Source organism: Ambystoma mexicanum, chromosome 5p, assembly GCF_040938575.1.
Source record: "Ambystoma mexicanum isolate Mex_15411 chromosome 5p, UKY_AmexF1_1, whole genome shotgun sequence".
Classification (NCBI taxonomy): Eukaryota; Metazoa; Chordata; class Amphibia; order Caudata; family Ambystomatidae; genus Ambystoma; species Ambystoma mexicanum.
In genome coordinates this window covers 1,151,972,790-1,151,989,512 of record NC_090930.1, presented here as the reverse complement: position 1 = coordinate 1,151,989,512, position 16,723 = coordinate 1,151,972,790, and the positions used below count along the sequence as shown (strand labels likewise).

At 42.6% G+C, this 16,723-nt stretch overlaps 1 protein-coding gene across 5 annotated transcripts in view; it reads right to left on the bottom strand.

Annotated features, from left to right (window-relative positions):
• Positions 1-16,723, bottom strand: part of KIAA0319 (KIAA0319 ortholog) — an 806,237-nt gene that overhangs the window by 152,086 nt on the left and 637,428 nt on the right. For all 5 annotated transcript variants that reach the window (XM_069613622.1, XM_069613623.1, XM_069613620.1 and 2 more), the window contains one exon: positions 7,434-7,566. In XM_069613622.1, the coding sequence (XP_069469723.1) occupies positions 7,434-7,566 (133 nt within the window). The remainder of the gene's footprint in view (positions 1-7,433; positions 7,567-16,723) is intronic.

The following is a 16,723-nucleotide window of genomic DNA, read 5'->3' as shown; positions in this document are numbered from 1 at the left end:
TGGACATCATCATGGACTTCAACACATGAGTAGTAAAAATAAACCTCGCAGGTGCCAATATATTCTTCCGAAATGGGAAAGCCTTAGGTGTCAAAGATAACATTTTTGGTCCCACCTATTTCAAAGGTCACAATCACATTCTTCACCTCACCTCTCCTCACTTCACAACAGCATTATGTGCCCCAAAGCCAAACCGATTCCCTGATCTGACCGCTTCAGTGAATCTCTCTCATTAGGCCTCCCCTCTGCTGTCTGTTACTTCCACCTTCTGTGCTTTTCATTACTTCCACTTCTTAGGAGATAGTTTCCAACTATGGTCTAACCCCTTCTGGTCTGACTGAAACCAGGAAACACCTCGTGATATCTGCCTGGATTCCGGTCAGTCCTGTTTTAAGATTGTAGTCTCCACTGCATTGAGCATGGTTGCCCTTCCCCTTCAATGAAAAAAATCAGATATCGCAACAAGAATAGTCCATCCAAATGATTCACATTTGGCAACTTGCAGTTCAAACATACCTGCCATCATTTATATCACTGCGCTTCAAAACTCATTTACGCTGCTCACTTAAGAGCAAACAAATGTCAAATCTAATGATAAAAAAGTCAATTTTGCTAACATAATTATCCGTTTGTTCACATGTCCAAGGAACTCTTTAAGCCCTAGTTGAATTCACCTCATCAACCTCTAACACAGCCTCTGCTCCCCTCTGCTGCATGCTAAGAATGTTCTTCCTTCTTTATCAACAGACGCTCCACCATCTTTCAAAATATTTCCCTCACTAAATCAACTCTCCATGCTCTCCATCATATCTAAACACGTCCAAATTAACATTTTCTGTCCCCATAACAGATTCCACAATTCCCTATGCAATGCTACCAACTCTAGCTTTCCTTACTCATCTGGCAACCCTCCAGCTTAAATAAAAAGAACACCACTCTATTCCCTAATCTAATACACTTCACTCTCAGCTCCTCCGTTGGATCTGTAAACATGCCCCCTTTTTTAAAACAGGCTATTGTCACATCCCTCCTAAAAAAAACTTAATTGGGTCCCTCAGTCGTGGAAAATTAATGCACAACCTCTACCCTTTTCTTTTTGGCCTGGAGAATATCTCAGGGGCAACACAAGTGTCTTGGATACAAGATCGTGCTGGAGCAGAATGGGTCCGAAACCCTGTGGCCCGGTATGAAGCGTAATATAAATAAATTAATAACATTTTTTGTTTTATTTAATTTTGTTCTAACTCCTAGAAAGAACTGTGACATGCCAACTCCAATCATACCCTCAAGCCGACTCTCCAGTGATGACAGCCAGACCAGTAACAGTCCCTTTTGAGGAAATTAATCAATCATCACCTAAAACATGAATGGCATGCGCCATATCTCTGAGGATAATGGATCTGTAGCCCTCCTTCTCCTGGACCTGTCAGCAGTGTTTGAAACATCCACCAAATCCTTCACTCCTGTCTCTGTTCGGCTGTAAGTGTAGGATCTGCACTCTCCTGATTCAACTCCTTCTCTCCCATATCACAGATCCTGGCTTTCCCCACTTCCTGCTCCAAGCCTAAACCCTTGCACCCTGGAGCTGCTCTAGGTTCCTCACACTCGGCCTCTCCTCCTATTAAATATTTGTATACAACCCCATACTCCATTAATTCTCCTCTTTGGTTTAATCTTTTACTTCTATCCTGAAGGCACAAAAAGTACCACACCAAACAATGAAAGTCAGCTATTCAACTAGATGTGGCACCACTGGAAAAAAGCATAATATTGACATGAAGGAAGTATTTATTATGAGCGCTCTGAGGCCTCTGGGTGGTGATGCTTTATAAAAATGTGTATTAATAAATAAACTCTGGCATTTGCGCCTCTGACCCCCTCTCCCTGACCTGCCCTGTCTCCCTCTCAGACAAACAAAAACCAGGACATTGTAATTGATAGTGACCTTTCTTTTATCCCCTAAATTAATGATGTTGTCACCCCCTACCTGTTCTTCCACCACACCCTCAAGAAAGTCCTCCAGTATTTCTTGTTCTTGTACAAACTGACCATTGTAAATGTTCTCTTTTCTTCCAGACTGGATTATGGGAACATTGTGTCTTTGCTTGCCTTCCTTATGCACAGATTGCAACACATCCAGAATGCTTTAGGCAGTCTATTCCTTGGCCTCAGAAAAAGCAAACATGTGTCACTGAATCTCTCTTGCCTTCAATGGCTTCCTGTCAACAAACGCTTCAAATTCAAGTCACTCGGCTTACGCACAGAGCCTTCTAACACCGTGGACGACATGTTACCACCTCTAAATTGTCTAGCCATGTATGTGCCTGCATTTTCTTGTTGAGCATTTCCTCTGTCCAAAGCTGTTTAACAGCACCAACATTGTGTCACTTGGTGCCACAATTGTAATAGCTAAATTATTGAACAAGGGGACTTTATCATCATTTGGGGTTGGGCCGGATCTCATGGGTTTAACAAAGATGACTTTATATTGCTCAAGTCTTCTGTCGCCTGGGGTTTAGGGGGTGTATCTGAATTTTGAAGTGGCAATGGATAATTTCCAAAATGTCTTTAGAAGTTTGCTGGGGTCATCTGGTTATTCTCGTCCTTGTTTTCTGGCCTCTTAGTTCAGAACTGATACATTTGTCCTCAACAATTTTCTGTCCCCATTTGCTCTTGGGCAGAGAGTAAGCTATCATTTGGAAATGAGCAATATCGCAGGACTTCTTAGACAACCCCATACTATTGCTCTATTGCTATGACTCAGAGAGGGCATTTCACCTTCCCCCACTCCCCAAGAAAGCATGTAACGGTATCTTGTTTTCCAGATTTCATGATTCCCAGACATATTTTGGTCCTGTATGGTTTAGCTTGTGGCAACCAATATGGAATCATCTGCTTGCTTCTTCTCATCTCACACCCGTTTTGTCTTTAGCATTGCTGTAAGGTCCTGTGCAGACTAGGATAGCTTCAAGTGAGGCTGCTTTTCAATTAAGTGTAGTTCTAATTAGAGGCAGGTTTTGTATTCATTTTGATAAGACTCTCTTTAGGTTTCTGTCTTATCCGACAGTTGATGTCTTGTTTTACTGTATACATTCTTTAATGGGTTTGCTATTTACTATGTTCCTACCAGTTGCTTTAGTGTTCATGCTATCAATACAAATTTGCATGCGTAGAGGACAATTGAATCGACATGGCTCATATCTTTGGAGTATCAGGTATGTCCCCTAATAAAACCATGGATAGTGTGTTTAAAACTATGTGCATGAGCAGAGTCGCCCAGAGCCGCCCCGGCTTAACTCTATGCTTTTTGGCCATGGTGTTGTCTGTTGGCGTTTGGAGCCACAGTGAACCTGTTTGGTCAACCTCCCGTGTAGGTGATCCAAAACCAGAATTAGATGTTTTATTCTTAGGGGTGTTAGTCACTTTGACCTAGAGGGCATTTCTGACAACTGCTGGGAGTAATCAGGAACGCTATTTAGAGAATTATTTTTTAGGCTCAATTTCTCGATGTTGTGTTGATTTCTACCGTGCACCGCTGCCATTTGCATGGTCTCAACACGCTCACATGGCTCTGTAAGAAAGTAGGTGGGGGTGGTTAGTGAGGGAAGAGGGATAAGATAGAGGTTGTGCTCTGCTGTTGATTCTTGAAGAACCAGGAGAAACTGGCATCTGTGCATGTTGGCTTTCTGAGTGTGCTTTGGTTGTGTGCACCGGGATTGTTGTATCCGGAGGGGTAACGTCCAGTGTTTTAAATCCCACTGCCTTTTGAATTTTGCCACTGTGTTGAACCCAGCTGCGCCCTGAAGTTTGCCACTGTTTGAATCTGACTACCCACCCCCTGCTCCTACTCCTCTCCTGCATACCTACAACGTACCACATACGCCTAAAAGGGCCAGCAATACTACACACAAAACCACACAAGCCACACATCTGCCACAAGACAGCCAGTGGCAACACTGGCAAACTTCAGAGCGCAGCTAGTTTCAACCGAATGGCAACATTTGAAGGGCAGCAGGATTTAAAACAGTGGCAAACTTCAGAGCGGAGCTGGGTTCAACACAGTGGCAAAATCAAAGTATTAAAACAGTGGGAAAGATTACAGGAGTATAGCACTGGCTGTGCCCCCTGTTCTTCTCACCTTATCTGATAGATGCAGTAGACAGGAGATGGCTTGGCAGGGCACCCAGGGTGAACAAGCAAACAGGTGACAGAGGCACCTATGGAGGATCCCTTTGCCTTTAGCCCTTTGTCGGCTGCCCAGGGCATGGGTTGGGCAGGAGAAGGGGGTGCACCAGAGGAGAAAAGGGAAGGCAAAATGGAGCGCCAATGGTGCTGGCACAAAGCCAGGAAAGCTGGCCTGGAAGATGGCACTGTGGTGGGGGAATTGAGGATGAATTCCAGAATACAATGGCTGAACTATTGTATCTAGGACTTCTCTCAAGTCCCATTGGCAGCTGCAATGAAGTGTTCTTTTGACCAGCCCTGCAAGGTTTTAATATTAACTTGGTTAAGATTTTAGATTCTATATCTATGAGGCTGATTATGGGCAGTCCTTTCACATTGTGGATGGCACTTAAACAAACAGCATTGTATTAAACAGTTTTTGGATCCCATGCTTGGATTAACACTGTTCGCACAGCTAGTGGCATTAAGACAGCGCATCTACCTCCTCCCGTCCATGTTGCACAGTAGTCACTCCATGTAAACAGCACTTGCCCATTTTTGTAACATTTTTACTAATACCCACTCGTCCAGCATTTCCTCTATCATCATTCTGCTTGATCTCGCTGCTGCCATTGACACTGCTGATCATTCACCCCTCCTCCTGACTCTCCTACACATCGGCTTCCAGGAAACCTGCACGTGACATTCCAGGCCAGAGATATCCTACTCAAAATCATGTTTTAAGTCCCATTCTGGAGCAGGTGGGCACCGATGGAAGCTAAGAAGGTGGGTAGGTGCAGGAAGGTAAGAGCCAAAGAGAGCATGCAGCATGGTGACCGAGTGTGAGCACTGTGGGAAGGCTGAACCTGGAGAGACAATGGTGCCTGAAAGCTGAAGCAGGAGCCCCGGACTGGCGGGACAGCACTACATCACTGCATGGAAAGGTAAGAGTGCACAAAGTATGTTTGTGTTGTGAATGTAATGTTTGTGTTGTGTGAGTGAGTCTGTGTAGCTGCGGTACATGTATGTTTGTGTGTGTGTGTGTTTGTACAACACACCTATGTTATTAGGGAAGAAGGACCATACTGACATCAATCTGATTTGCTGTGGTATGCTGGCATATATTTGAGACACTCCGCAGGCAGCATCAAAAGGATTTTCACAAGGCAAAGTTGCCACAAATTGGGCACAACACGCATGAACATGTTCACACAGTGGCATGCTAGCATACATAGGGTAGCACCAGCATGAATGTGTCCTTTTTTATAGTGACAGTACTGGCATTTATTGGGTTCACCTAGAATAAACCATTTCTAACAATGACATCCTTGCCATATATTGTGGGCATGTCATCATTAACAGTTTTACAGTGGAAATGCTGTTATATATTGTCGGCACAGTAATCATTAACTTGTGGTATTGCAATGGCAACACTGATACCAATTGGGCACAGGTCTGCATGAACATATTATACAGTGGCAACACTGCCATATAATGGTCACTCCCAGTATAAAAGTGTGTTCTTACAGTGACATTGCTGTCATATATAGTGGACACAGCATCATGAATGTATTTGACAAAGGCAATGCAAGCATATATTTTTGGCACAATGATAATAAACTTATGTTACTGTGGCAGTGTTGGCATAGCATGGAGGCACAGGGAACATAAAAATGGTAAGAGATGTGTTCCTATGCACTGTTGGTGGCCTGATATACATTGGATGTTTTCAATGGTTGCCTCACAGAACCGACTGTAAAATGTATGGCCTCTTTACCCATTATTTTCCCAAATTGTGCTGCAAAATGCACCATTTCAAAGTATTACTTAAAAAGACATTCTTTGGGGATCGCCTCCCCAAGCCATCCTCAGGTGGTTCCAGGTGCTTAGATTTCCTTGGTTGCTCACACTTATTTGTCGGAAATATCAGCTTACCTACAATGAGACAAATCACAATCCGCCACTGATCTTGAATCAGTTTGAATTGAGGTGTCCTCTTGGGATCCCCATTCCTCTCCTGGCACCAACGGCAGCCTCCACCACTGGCTCCCTGTCCCAATATTCCAATTCTATAATGATTATACATTGATTATGGGGGCAGCAGAGATGGCATTCTCTGCAGTATGTGGCTTATACAAGCGGTTTCATCCATTCCTGAATGGTAGAGATGGAATGTGTAAAACCTTCATCAACAATACTAAAAGAGATGTTTGCCTTCATGCTCCCCAATCTGTTAGACTGCAGGATTAACCCTGCCGTCAGACTCAGTTGATCAAATTGATAAACATATCACTCTGGTAACCCAAGTCTATAAGGTAACAGGAGTGGTCTTCTTACCTCTTCATGATATTCCCACTGACTGCTCTAGCTGAAAATATCATCTTGTTAAACTATGGCAACATGATAGATAAGAGTCCAGAATGGTAAAGCATGAAAGACCAAACTTACCAAACTTTGAAGCACTTCACTAGCTCCCAGTATTAGCTATAATCAGCTTTGAACTCATAAAGTCATCAATGGAAAGAAAGAAAAGTAAAACCCATGTAACTGCCGCACATACCTGTTGAGGTTCATCAAGCAATTCTTAGTAGCTCGAAAGAATTTGAAGAAACTCTAAAATCTGGAGCCCTTTTTTAATTGTTCCTGCTCTCGGCTAGTCTTTCTCTTTTCATGAAGACCATCATAAAAGATTTAGGACGCAGTTGCCATTCAGTCTTTTGAAAAGGATTGACAATTGATTCTCTTCAGGTTTCAGTGGTGCCAAAGATCAGCACTTAAGACTGCTCGCTGATCTATATCAAAAGGTTCAAAATGAAACTCCTATACAATCTTTCAAATGTTAGGCTATTTATTCATTTCAAATTGGCAATAACGCTGACATTATTTCAAGATTTCCAGAATGTTGCCTGAAAGTAGCTAGTGTCATAATGTGGAGAAATGTACCTCTCCCCACACCTGTGCAAGCACCATCAACCATGCACTATTTCTGTTAGCAATCTGTATGCAACACTAAAATATAGAGCAAGAGTTAGCGGTCACAAGAGGGGACTGCCCTGTGGTAATGTCTGCCCCCAAGTGAGATTGGAAGGACAGCTTTTTGCTAAAAAAAAAGATTTTGGGTCACGATATCAGTGGTGCAGTTCTGTACATTTGCAAATGTTTTACATCACTCTACAACCACAACTACTCTAGGAAAACAAGGCCCATGTAATTTAATACCAGTTTCAAAGTAGGAACAACCACTGTTTTCCCCAAAGTTAGTTTAATACCTTATTTTTTCCCAGTGATATGAAACAATTCCTTGGTCATCAGTGCTTCTACTCCCATCCAGAATAGTACTTTCCATGGGGAATATCAGCTCCTTATCTGGACCTGCCACAGCTACCGGAGCGCGATTATTTTCTGCAGAAACAGGACAATGTCAGAGGCATTAGGTTACCAATGTTCAAAAAGCATTCAAATCAATTTTGTATATCGGGTACATTTACAATGTATTGATTCATTATTGGTGATTTGTAAGGCACACTTTGCAGTGCAAGACTGCTTCAAGGCACCAGCGTGGAATAAGTGGGGTGAGGTGGGGGTACGATATAAGGTGGGGGAATAAGAAGTGGGGAAAAAAGAGAGGCAAACATGAACCATTCAGCCCAATTGTCCAATTGTCCAAAGAACTACATTTTACTGAGAACTGAACATAAACGCTCACAGCGTTCAGAGACCCAGGGTGCACAGTTGGCATACATATTATAATCAAATAACTTTTACATGTGACCATATATACTTGCTCATTAAATCATCATTTGTTCCACAAATGTACTTCAGTCAGTCAGATGTTTTTAACAGCTACTTTGTTGTCCTGTCTTGTCCCCTACAAGATTTGCCTGCTACATTATATAAAAATCTAAAACTGATTCCAATTTTTCCACTGAGAATTCTGGGATATGCATATGGGAAATCAAATGTGAAAAGTGACTGATTTACTGAATCTCTCATGTAGCCATACAGTATAACCTAAAACAGCCCAATGACGCGCGTAGAAAATAAAGCAGCCCTTAAAATCAGCAGGATCGTGAGAAAAAGAAAAAAATAATAACTTTGGGGGTCATTAGATGTCCCAGCCCAGGATATCAGGCAGCGGAAAATGTTGCTCCCTATTCCCATGGTGCCCCATAGGACTCCATGGGAGTGGGGAGTGGGGAGCCAGAAGCACTGGCACCGTTGCTAACAGTTGAGAAGGGATTATGGGTGTAAGTGAGCACAAACTAAGGATTATTATTATTATGGTATTTATTGAGTGCAGAGAAGCAACAGAGTGCTTTAAAGAGGTATACACCAATACAGATACATAAAGGAGCCCATTACAGAGGTGTACAACATTACAGGTGCATAACAGAGCGCTTTTCAGTGGTAACAATAGAACAGATATACAGCTGCGGGTAGGATACAGAGGAGGATAGTGGAGAGGTACAGCTGTACCGGATGGCAGGGAATAAGGGGCGTGCAGCATCTAGCGAGTCAAGTGGTGCTATGGGTGACGTGATGGTCTAGGTGTTGAGGAGGAGAGGCTCCTTGAAGAGGTGGGTCTTGAGTTCTTTTCTGAATTGTAGGAGCATGGGGGCGAGTCTGATGCCAACAGGGAAGAAGTTCGATAGTCTTGGGCCATAGGCAGAGAAGACATGTTTTCTGGTTCTTTCCTTTTTGCAGCAGCAGATTTCAAGGAGCCTAGGAAATTCCTTCTAAATGTCAGTAAAAAGAGTAAATGGCCCTGAAAGAAACGGAATAGGGCTGTGTACATTTTCAGAGATCTAAAAACAGCATATGGGGATGCGAGGGGGTGATTTGAGAGATAATACCCTCACAAAGTCAAACTCCCATAGGGTGCTGACCTGAGAATGTCCCTTCCCATATTATTTCCCTCCCATACCAGATCATACATAAGATACACATGCAACTGTAGTTGGAGCTGTGAGAAGGGAAAACCAAATATGTGAGACCACTGAATTTATCAAATGTATTGAGTTCTAGAGCCTTACTGATCAGTGCCATTCTAATAAAGCATCAGGATGATGAAGAATGCAGATCAATCAAGATACACTTTCCCACTGTTCTGGACTTATACTCACTTTTATTAAATGTGAGCACTCGCTTTAAATAAACAAGTGTATGCAAATCAAAGGTACCTTTGCCAAGAAACTGTTTAAACTTCTCCCCCTTCGTCATGGAATTCGTTTTGAGCAAAAACTTGAAGGTTTCGGGACTATAATGTCTGTACATAAAATGAGCAGGATTGCCTTTTTCTGGGGCCAGACGTTTACTTGACTGGGCTGTTTTCATTCTCTTATACAAGGAAAACGCTTTTTATCTGTCCAGCACTTGGGAGGAAAGAGCTATCAATCGTACATGAGGGTGACCCTGCCAGATTGCAGCCCGAGATTGGAAAGTTATCACACAAGATGCGGGGACACGAGGTTCAGCTCCCACCCCACCTTGCTTTCAAAACTCCCTCACACTTGGGGGGCTTGCTGCAGTTGGAGTCTGCCTACTCCCAGTCCTGGTCAGGGGCTTCATTCATTCTTTTGCCCAGATTGTATACCCTGGTTGACTAACTAAAAGGGTCTGCGCTAACAGATTCAGTTTTTCTGTCACTTTTCCCTGTTACTTCAGTATACATTTTACATTAAAAACTGCAATTTAGTTAATATTGGCCAAACGAAGGATTGCAATATCATGGAAATGCCATAGAGGCCCACTGGTGCAGTCCTGGGCGGCAGATGTGCAGCGTTTGGGGGTGGGGGATGGCAGAAGCGGTTTAGGTTGAAATGCTCTAAAAAAAAAAAAAAGGTTGAAATGACCAAAAGTTCGAAAAATGCTACTACCAAAGGATCGAACACCAAAAGTTCGATCCTTTGGTGGTAGCATTTAATAAAAACGGGGCTGCTGGGGTGTTCCCCGCATTGCCCGTTCACTATACTTCATGGTATAGTGAGCGGGGGCTGCGGGACACCCCCGCAGCTTTCTGTTAAAAAAAAAGAGAAGAAAAGGACCCTGCAGCGCTGGTTCCCTTTCACGGAAGTTAAAGGGAACTGGCGCTGCAGGAACCAGCGTGAAGATGAAGGTAAGTGTGGTTTGTGTATGTTGTAATGTCCGAAAACAAAGTGTTCGAACTTTTGGTTGTTCGAACACTTTGGTTTCGGTCATTTCAGCCTCGATAATTTTGGCTTCGGCCAAATCACTGGGAATCACTGGGATTCGGCAGAAGCAGAGACTCTGAGGAGACAGCGGGAGACGGGGGAGTGGGATCAGGGGCTGCATTGGGGACAAATGTTCAACGAGTTAATGTCCTCACTGGATATAGGGCCACCCTGAATAGAGTTCTTTTAGTAAAATGTGGTTTATATGTTTGACACGGTTACTCGGGAAGGGTTGAAAGTGAGAGGGAAACATACATCTTGGAAATGTATTGTTTATGACGTGGCCCTGGAATTGTCTGCAGTGGTTACTAAGGCTGTGAGCAAAGGTGACGATGTAAACTGTTATGTGCAATGGTTAATAATTGAGAAAATAAAAATAAGATAAACATAAAAAACATGCCTGTTTCCAGAACTGATCTAACCATCACTTAGATTCTGTCTCGTTTCCGCCCTCCAGACTGGGCCTGTCCCTGTTGCTCAGGAAAATACGTTTATTGCATAAACTGAAGAAAAGATGCCAACCTTATGCGAGGCCCTTCTCTGACACTCCACAGAGATATAGAAAGATTTCTTACCTCTCTGAGTCCGCACTAGGGGTTAGTAGGGGAGTGATTTGCAGCAGATGTTGCCGTCTCAGCAGGACATTCCGATGTATGTATGTGTTGTATTTATAAAACACAAACCTAGCTGAGAAGTCCAACAGTAGTGTAAAGTGTGGGCGAGCCAGGCCTTACAAGTAGGGTGCAGGGGTAGCAGAGGAGCTGCGATGGGTAGGGCAAGCGGGGGGAGGGGTGGACTCCATAGGGCGAAAGGCTGAGTGGAGCGATCAGTGATGGGTGAATTTTTCTCTGAAGAGCAGAGTGTTCAGATGCTACCTAAAGTGGAGGATGTCTTATTTGGGTTGCTAACTTGTTCCAGAGACAGTAGCAGGAAAAGGCCTGTTTCCTGTTTCTTTCACCATTGAAGTTCTTTGCTTCCAACTTGGTGATGTTGTGGCTTCTGGTGGTGAGTTTCTCGGGCAACTGGAGTGGGGGTTTGGTTGCAAAAGCTTAGCAGGTGATACAGGTAGTCTTGAACATGTGTGCTTGAAGCAGTAGCCTGGGCAAATCCTGGAGGATGAAGGTGATGTGGTTGCATTTTCTTACTCCTTTGACAAGACGTACTGCAGCACGCTGGAAGGATTTCAGAGGGGCAGAGCTGGAATCAGGTACTCCTGCGAGTAGGGCATTGCCGTGAGAGATGACCATAGCTTGCAAAACTGTTTAGAAACTCATGGCAGGGAGGAATGAAAGTCTTAAATTTGAGGAGGAGCACAGTGGTCTTTGGGTCTGATTGGTGATGTGTGTTTTGAATGAAAGGTCACAGACAATAGTAGAGCCACAAGAATTTGAACTGGGTGAGTTTTAAGGCATGACTTTGTTCAGCTTCAAGTCAGTCAATTCTGGACTTGGGCATGCTTGCAATGCAATGTTGTAGCACCGTGATCATCATGGAAAAATCACTTCCGGATTCATGCAATACAAGCAACAGATCAAATATAGTAACTGCGTCTGACAGTAGGAGCTCTGCAATACAAGATTCACCAAATTTTCTTAGGTTTTTTTCAAGCTGCAAGTTAAATGTTAGATGCATTTGGAGGTGCTACATGTTACATGACATTCTAGCATGGTTATCACAGTATTTCTTCCTTGAAGCAGCTGCTACCTTAAGAGTGTCCCGTCTGTCGTGTGTACTTTTCTATTGAACCTGCTCACATTTGCACCACTTGATGTCCCTGTATCCTGCTTCAGCGGGTCACGTACGTTCTTTATATTGAAAACACATACTATGTTGTTCTCGCGCATTCCGAAGTATAGCCTTTTTGTTAGTCAGCTAATTCTGGACATGGGTATACATGGTGGAGATTCCGAGGAGAATTGATTTGGTCTTTTGACAAGAGGAGCTTCCGGTAAGAGCTTGATATCTGGGCTTGGATGAGTGACAGATGGTACTCAAGTGGATGGATGTCATTGATTCTATTGATCTTTAAATAGACCTGTGTGTCATCTGCATATTGATGTACGTGGATGTTGCCATGTGAGCAGGGCTACGACTGAGAGCCGGGATCTGCAACCTGCGGCTCTCCATATGTTTTGGACTATGACTCTCATGATCTTTCAACAATGAATATTATGGCTAGGACTCAAAAGAGTTGTAGTCCAAAACATCTGGAGAGCCAAAGGTTACAGACCCCTGACCTAAAGGAATTCACCATGAGGTTAGCAGTGCTAAAATTCCATGTCAAGTTAAAAAGTACTTTATTTCGGTATGATACCATAAAAGCAAGCAGACATGTTTTTATTTTTTTAATTTTTTATTTGCATCTCGTTTATTTCAAACCCTTACAAAAGAGGCAAAATATACAAAAGACATATACAAATATATACATTTCATTTACAATAGCCAAAATAAAATAATTCCATATTAAAACATGGCGCCAGTGTACAAATCAATCAAAATATTTGAACAGTCACCTAATACAAGGAAATTTAGACAATTCGCATTCAACAGGAGTTTTTTACGGTGCTCTAATTTGTGACTCAATCAAGGTTAAAAAACGATATAATGATAAGATTAGAGCAATGTTCTCACCCCACAACAATCTAGACCAGAAGAGATTTTTGCCATATTCAAGATCAACATTTATTTCTGAATAAATAAATCTAAGCCCAGTATGACAAAATGCAGTCGTTTATCCAATGCCGTAGTGATTCCAGGCATTCTGTTTTTTTACAAAACCGACAGTATGTATAAATGTGGAAAACCTTAAAAGAAGCCCAATGTTTCGTTTTTTCCCTAGTGGCAAATTGATTTAGGCGAAAACGCATATAAAGTGCTTGTGCCTTATTTCATGGAAAGCGCTTCAGGTAAGTGCTAAATTGACGCTTCTTCCCAGGAAACTTAGCATATTTTTGAATAAACTATAGGTCCTTATTAAGTCAATTGTGCAGCGGCAATCAAGTCTACGGTTAGTAAGTTCCTCTTCACTGAAATCAATTTTACTAAGGGGAAGAAGAATCTTCTGTCTATATAAATTAACAGATCTAGGACAGGAGTCCACCAACATTAAACCCAAATCAACATATAATGAATTACATGGAGGGTTTACAAATTTTGCAAAATTTGAAAGTTGCCTTCAGTGTTTTTCTGGTAAGCAGAGAGACAAGTCCCAATTCATGCCTAATGGTGGCATTTGGCATAGATTTAGAGAGACGAAGAACCTCTTTGCAGACCTTTTGCTGTAGGTAGTTCAAATACTCACTCAAATCAAGTAAACACATATCTAATCCATACAGTAATATGGGCTCAATCTTCATCAGTTAGTTTAAAAGTGGAAGTACCGAAAATGTACACAACCTGACATGTAAACATTTCATATGTGATGTCAAAGGTTGAACCTTTCCTAACAAAGTAGCCTTCCACATACCTACAGACGAAGAATTGGTAAGATTGTATCCTAAATATCTGAATTCCACAACTCAATCCATCCGCTCTCTTGCCTTGGTCCAAGACATGGTTTTAAGCTTATAGGATCTTAAAAATTCCACAATTTCGGAAGAGCATTAACTTGCAAGTTATTAGCTGCTGCATAGTGAAGAAATAGATTCAATTTAACTTGCAAACCACAAGCATTCCTGTCAAAAGAAAATTAAATCATTGTCAAAGGAAAGCCAATGCAACCTTACCTTGCCTAGTCTCACATATGTTATATCGGGAACATTTCACAATTCTTCAATATCACTGAGGTATAGATTGAACAAGGTTGACACCAAAATGCAGCCGTGCTTAACTCCCGTAAAGGCGGCAATAGATCTCGTAAGAGCTCCCTCTCTAGAGAGCCTGATCCGAAATGTAGTATTTTGATGTAGAAGCGCTGTGTGTTGTACTAACTAAGGGGATTTTAAACCTCAATAGTTTGTTCCACAGTACGGATCTAATAACAGAGTCGAAAGCAAAGGACATGTCCACAGATGCCATATAGATTGGACCGGATTGACTGTGTTTCACATTGAACAAAGGATGAGCCAGCATAGTGGCATTCAACTGTGTCCCCATGTTCTGTCTAAAGCCAATCTGAAAGCGTGAGAGAAGGGCTGAATGTTGCATAACAGTTTCTAGTTCCCTAAGAACCAACAAAGCAAATAACTTTAAGGATACATCAGTAAGGGCTATGGGCCTATAGTTTGCAGCGTCCAGGGCGTCCACTTGTTTATAAATGGGAATTATATAAGATTGTGCCCATGATGCTGGAATACAATTGAACATAAATATATGATCGAACTTGATTTTCAAAATTGAGGCCCATAGTACAGGGTTGTTCTTCACAATCAACGATGGAAAGCCTTCGGGCCAGAAGCTCTTGATGGATTCAATTTGGATATGGCCCATCTAATATCCTCCTCATCTCATCTACAGACAACTCGAATATGAGTGCCCACACATGGGTCCATCACCTCAGAGAATGTTTTTGGCAATTTGTGTTTATTAGTGAAGAACTTAAGCCATGCATTCTCAGATACTGAAGACTCAATAATACCTCACAAGTATCCAACTGTTTTATCAATGGTAGACCAAAAGGCGCCCATTTTAGTGCTACATAGGTGTTTTAGCATTATCTCAATATCCCTATTGTACACATCAATCCTTAGGGATTTCAGATAATTCTGTCTGACAGATAAAGGTTTTACTTTCACCATATTGCAAATTAGTCAAACTTTGCTTTTGTAAGTCTCTTATTCTCTTGTTCTTTAGATTTTTTGAGGCAGCAACCCTAGCATAAAATGTGTGTTCATACGAATTCTCCCATGCAGCCGTGCTAGATCCGGCAGTCTTCTTTAAACAAAGCATCACTGACTCAGTTAGAATAGCCATCCTATCAAATGAGTTAAAATCTGCATTGTGCAGTATCCATGTTTGCTCAACCTCCTCTCTTAATGAATGAATACATTTGCCACTTAATCTTTGATTCCATCTCAAAGACAGCCCTGGTCGATTAAAAGAGTGAAAGGCGAGTGAAGGATCAATTTCAAACATAGGTATACTTAAAATCAACTTTGAAATAATGATTGGCAAACCCTGGATCCCATAGATTCACTGATCCACAGTTCCTGTTGCCATGGAAATGAGTCTATCCTACCCCATGGGCGCTTTAAGTTGAGGCGACTCCCTTATGAGATTGTGTAGTGTACAATGGGGAGAGGACCGCACTGTGAAACTCAGCACGGATATAATATTGCGATAGCTGCATAGGCTCAGTGTGCGTATAGAAAAAAAACACAATTTTTTTATTGGCGGATGCATAGCCTGGCAGGGCTGCACAATACAACTTTAGCTCCATGGAAGATCATTAAAACAAGATGAGTCTGCACAGCCAGTTCCACAGAAGCTTCCTATTGTCCCTCTATTGTTGCAATTTCTCAGTATCACTGGGAGGAATGCGCCCTGCAAGGCCGTGAGACAACTCCAGGCTCCTCAAAGTGCCCATTCATCACAGCCAAACTGCTAGCAGAACTCTAACCCCCACCCAGCCTGCTCAGAGCCATGTCCCACACCACCCCCCTGACTCCCACACCCCCTGCATTCTATGATAGTGAGTGACCCCAGCCCAAATCATAAACCAACTGGCCATAAAAGATCTAAGCATGTGCGACTGTTTCACCTCTTCACATAAATACATCCTTTGTAATACAAGGTACAGGGACAGATACATTATAGATCAAAACAAGGGTGGAGGCCTTGGGTGCGAGAGGTGTGGTATCAACAAAGCGCAGAATGTGTACCCACAGTGTGACTGTATTTCTTCCTCCCTTCCACCTGGCACCAGTCCCTGAGCCTCCCAGTTGCATGCCATAGTGATGTAGTATTAGGCTTAGCGTATCATAGCAGTTATTACAAAGTAACTTATGAGAGGCCTGACCATGAGCCCAGCTGACCCACTTCGGCAGAGAAAGCGAACCAATTGTAGCCTGGCATTCCCTATGTAGCAAGCCCATGTATAGGGTCTCGCCAATCCGTGACGCTACTTTTTACTGTGTACTGATGATGCGTTATGGACTTTTAAGTCTCTGCTTGTCCTAGTTGCAGTCAGAACGTTCTCGAGCAGCAGAGTCCTTTGCTGATATTTTTGTATTCTGTACAATTAAACCTTGTTATCCTTGAAAGCTATCTCTTGGCCTATTTCTCTACAAGGTTGTATTCATTCTGGCGTGAGCGTAAACAGGGACTTGCCTTCATTTGGTGGCCCTGCCGATGTGATCCCATTGTCTCCCGTACATGCAGAGGTATCCAGACAGCCTCTCCAGAAGGGCCACGCCCACCTACAGCGTCCA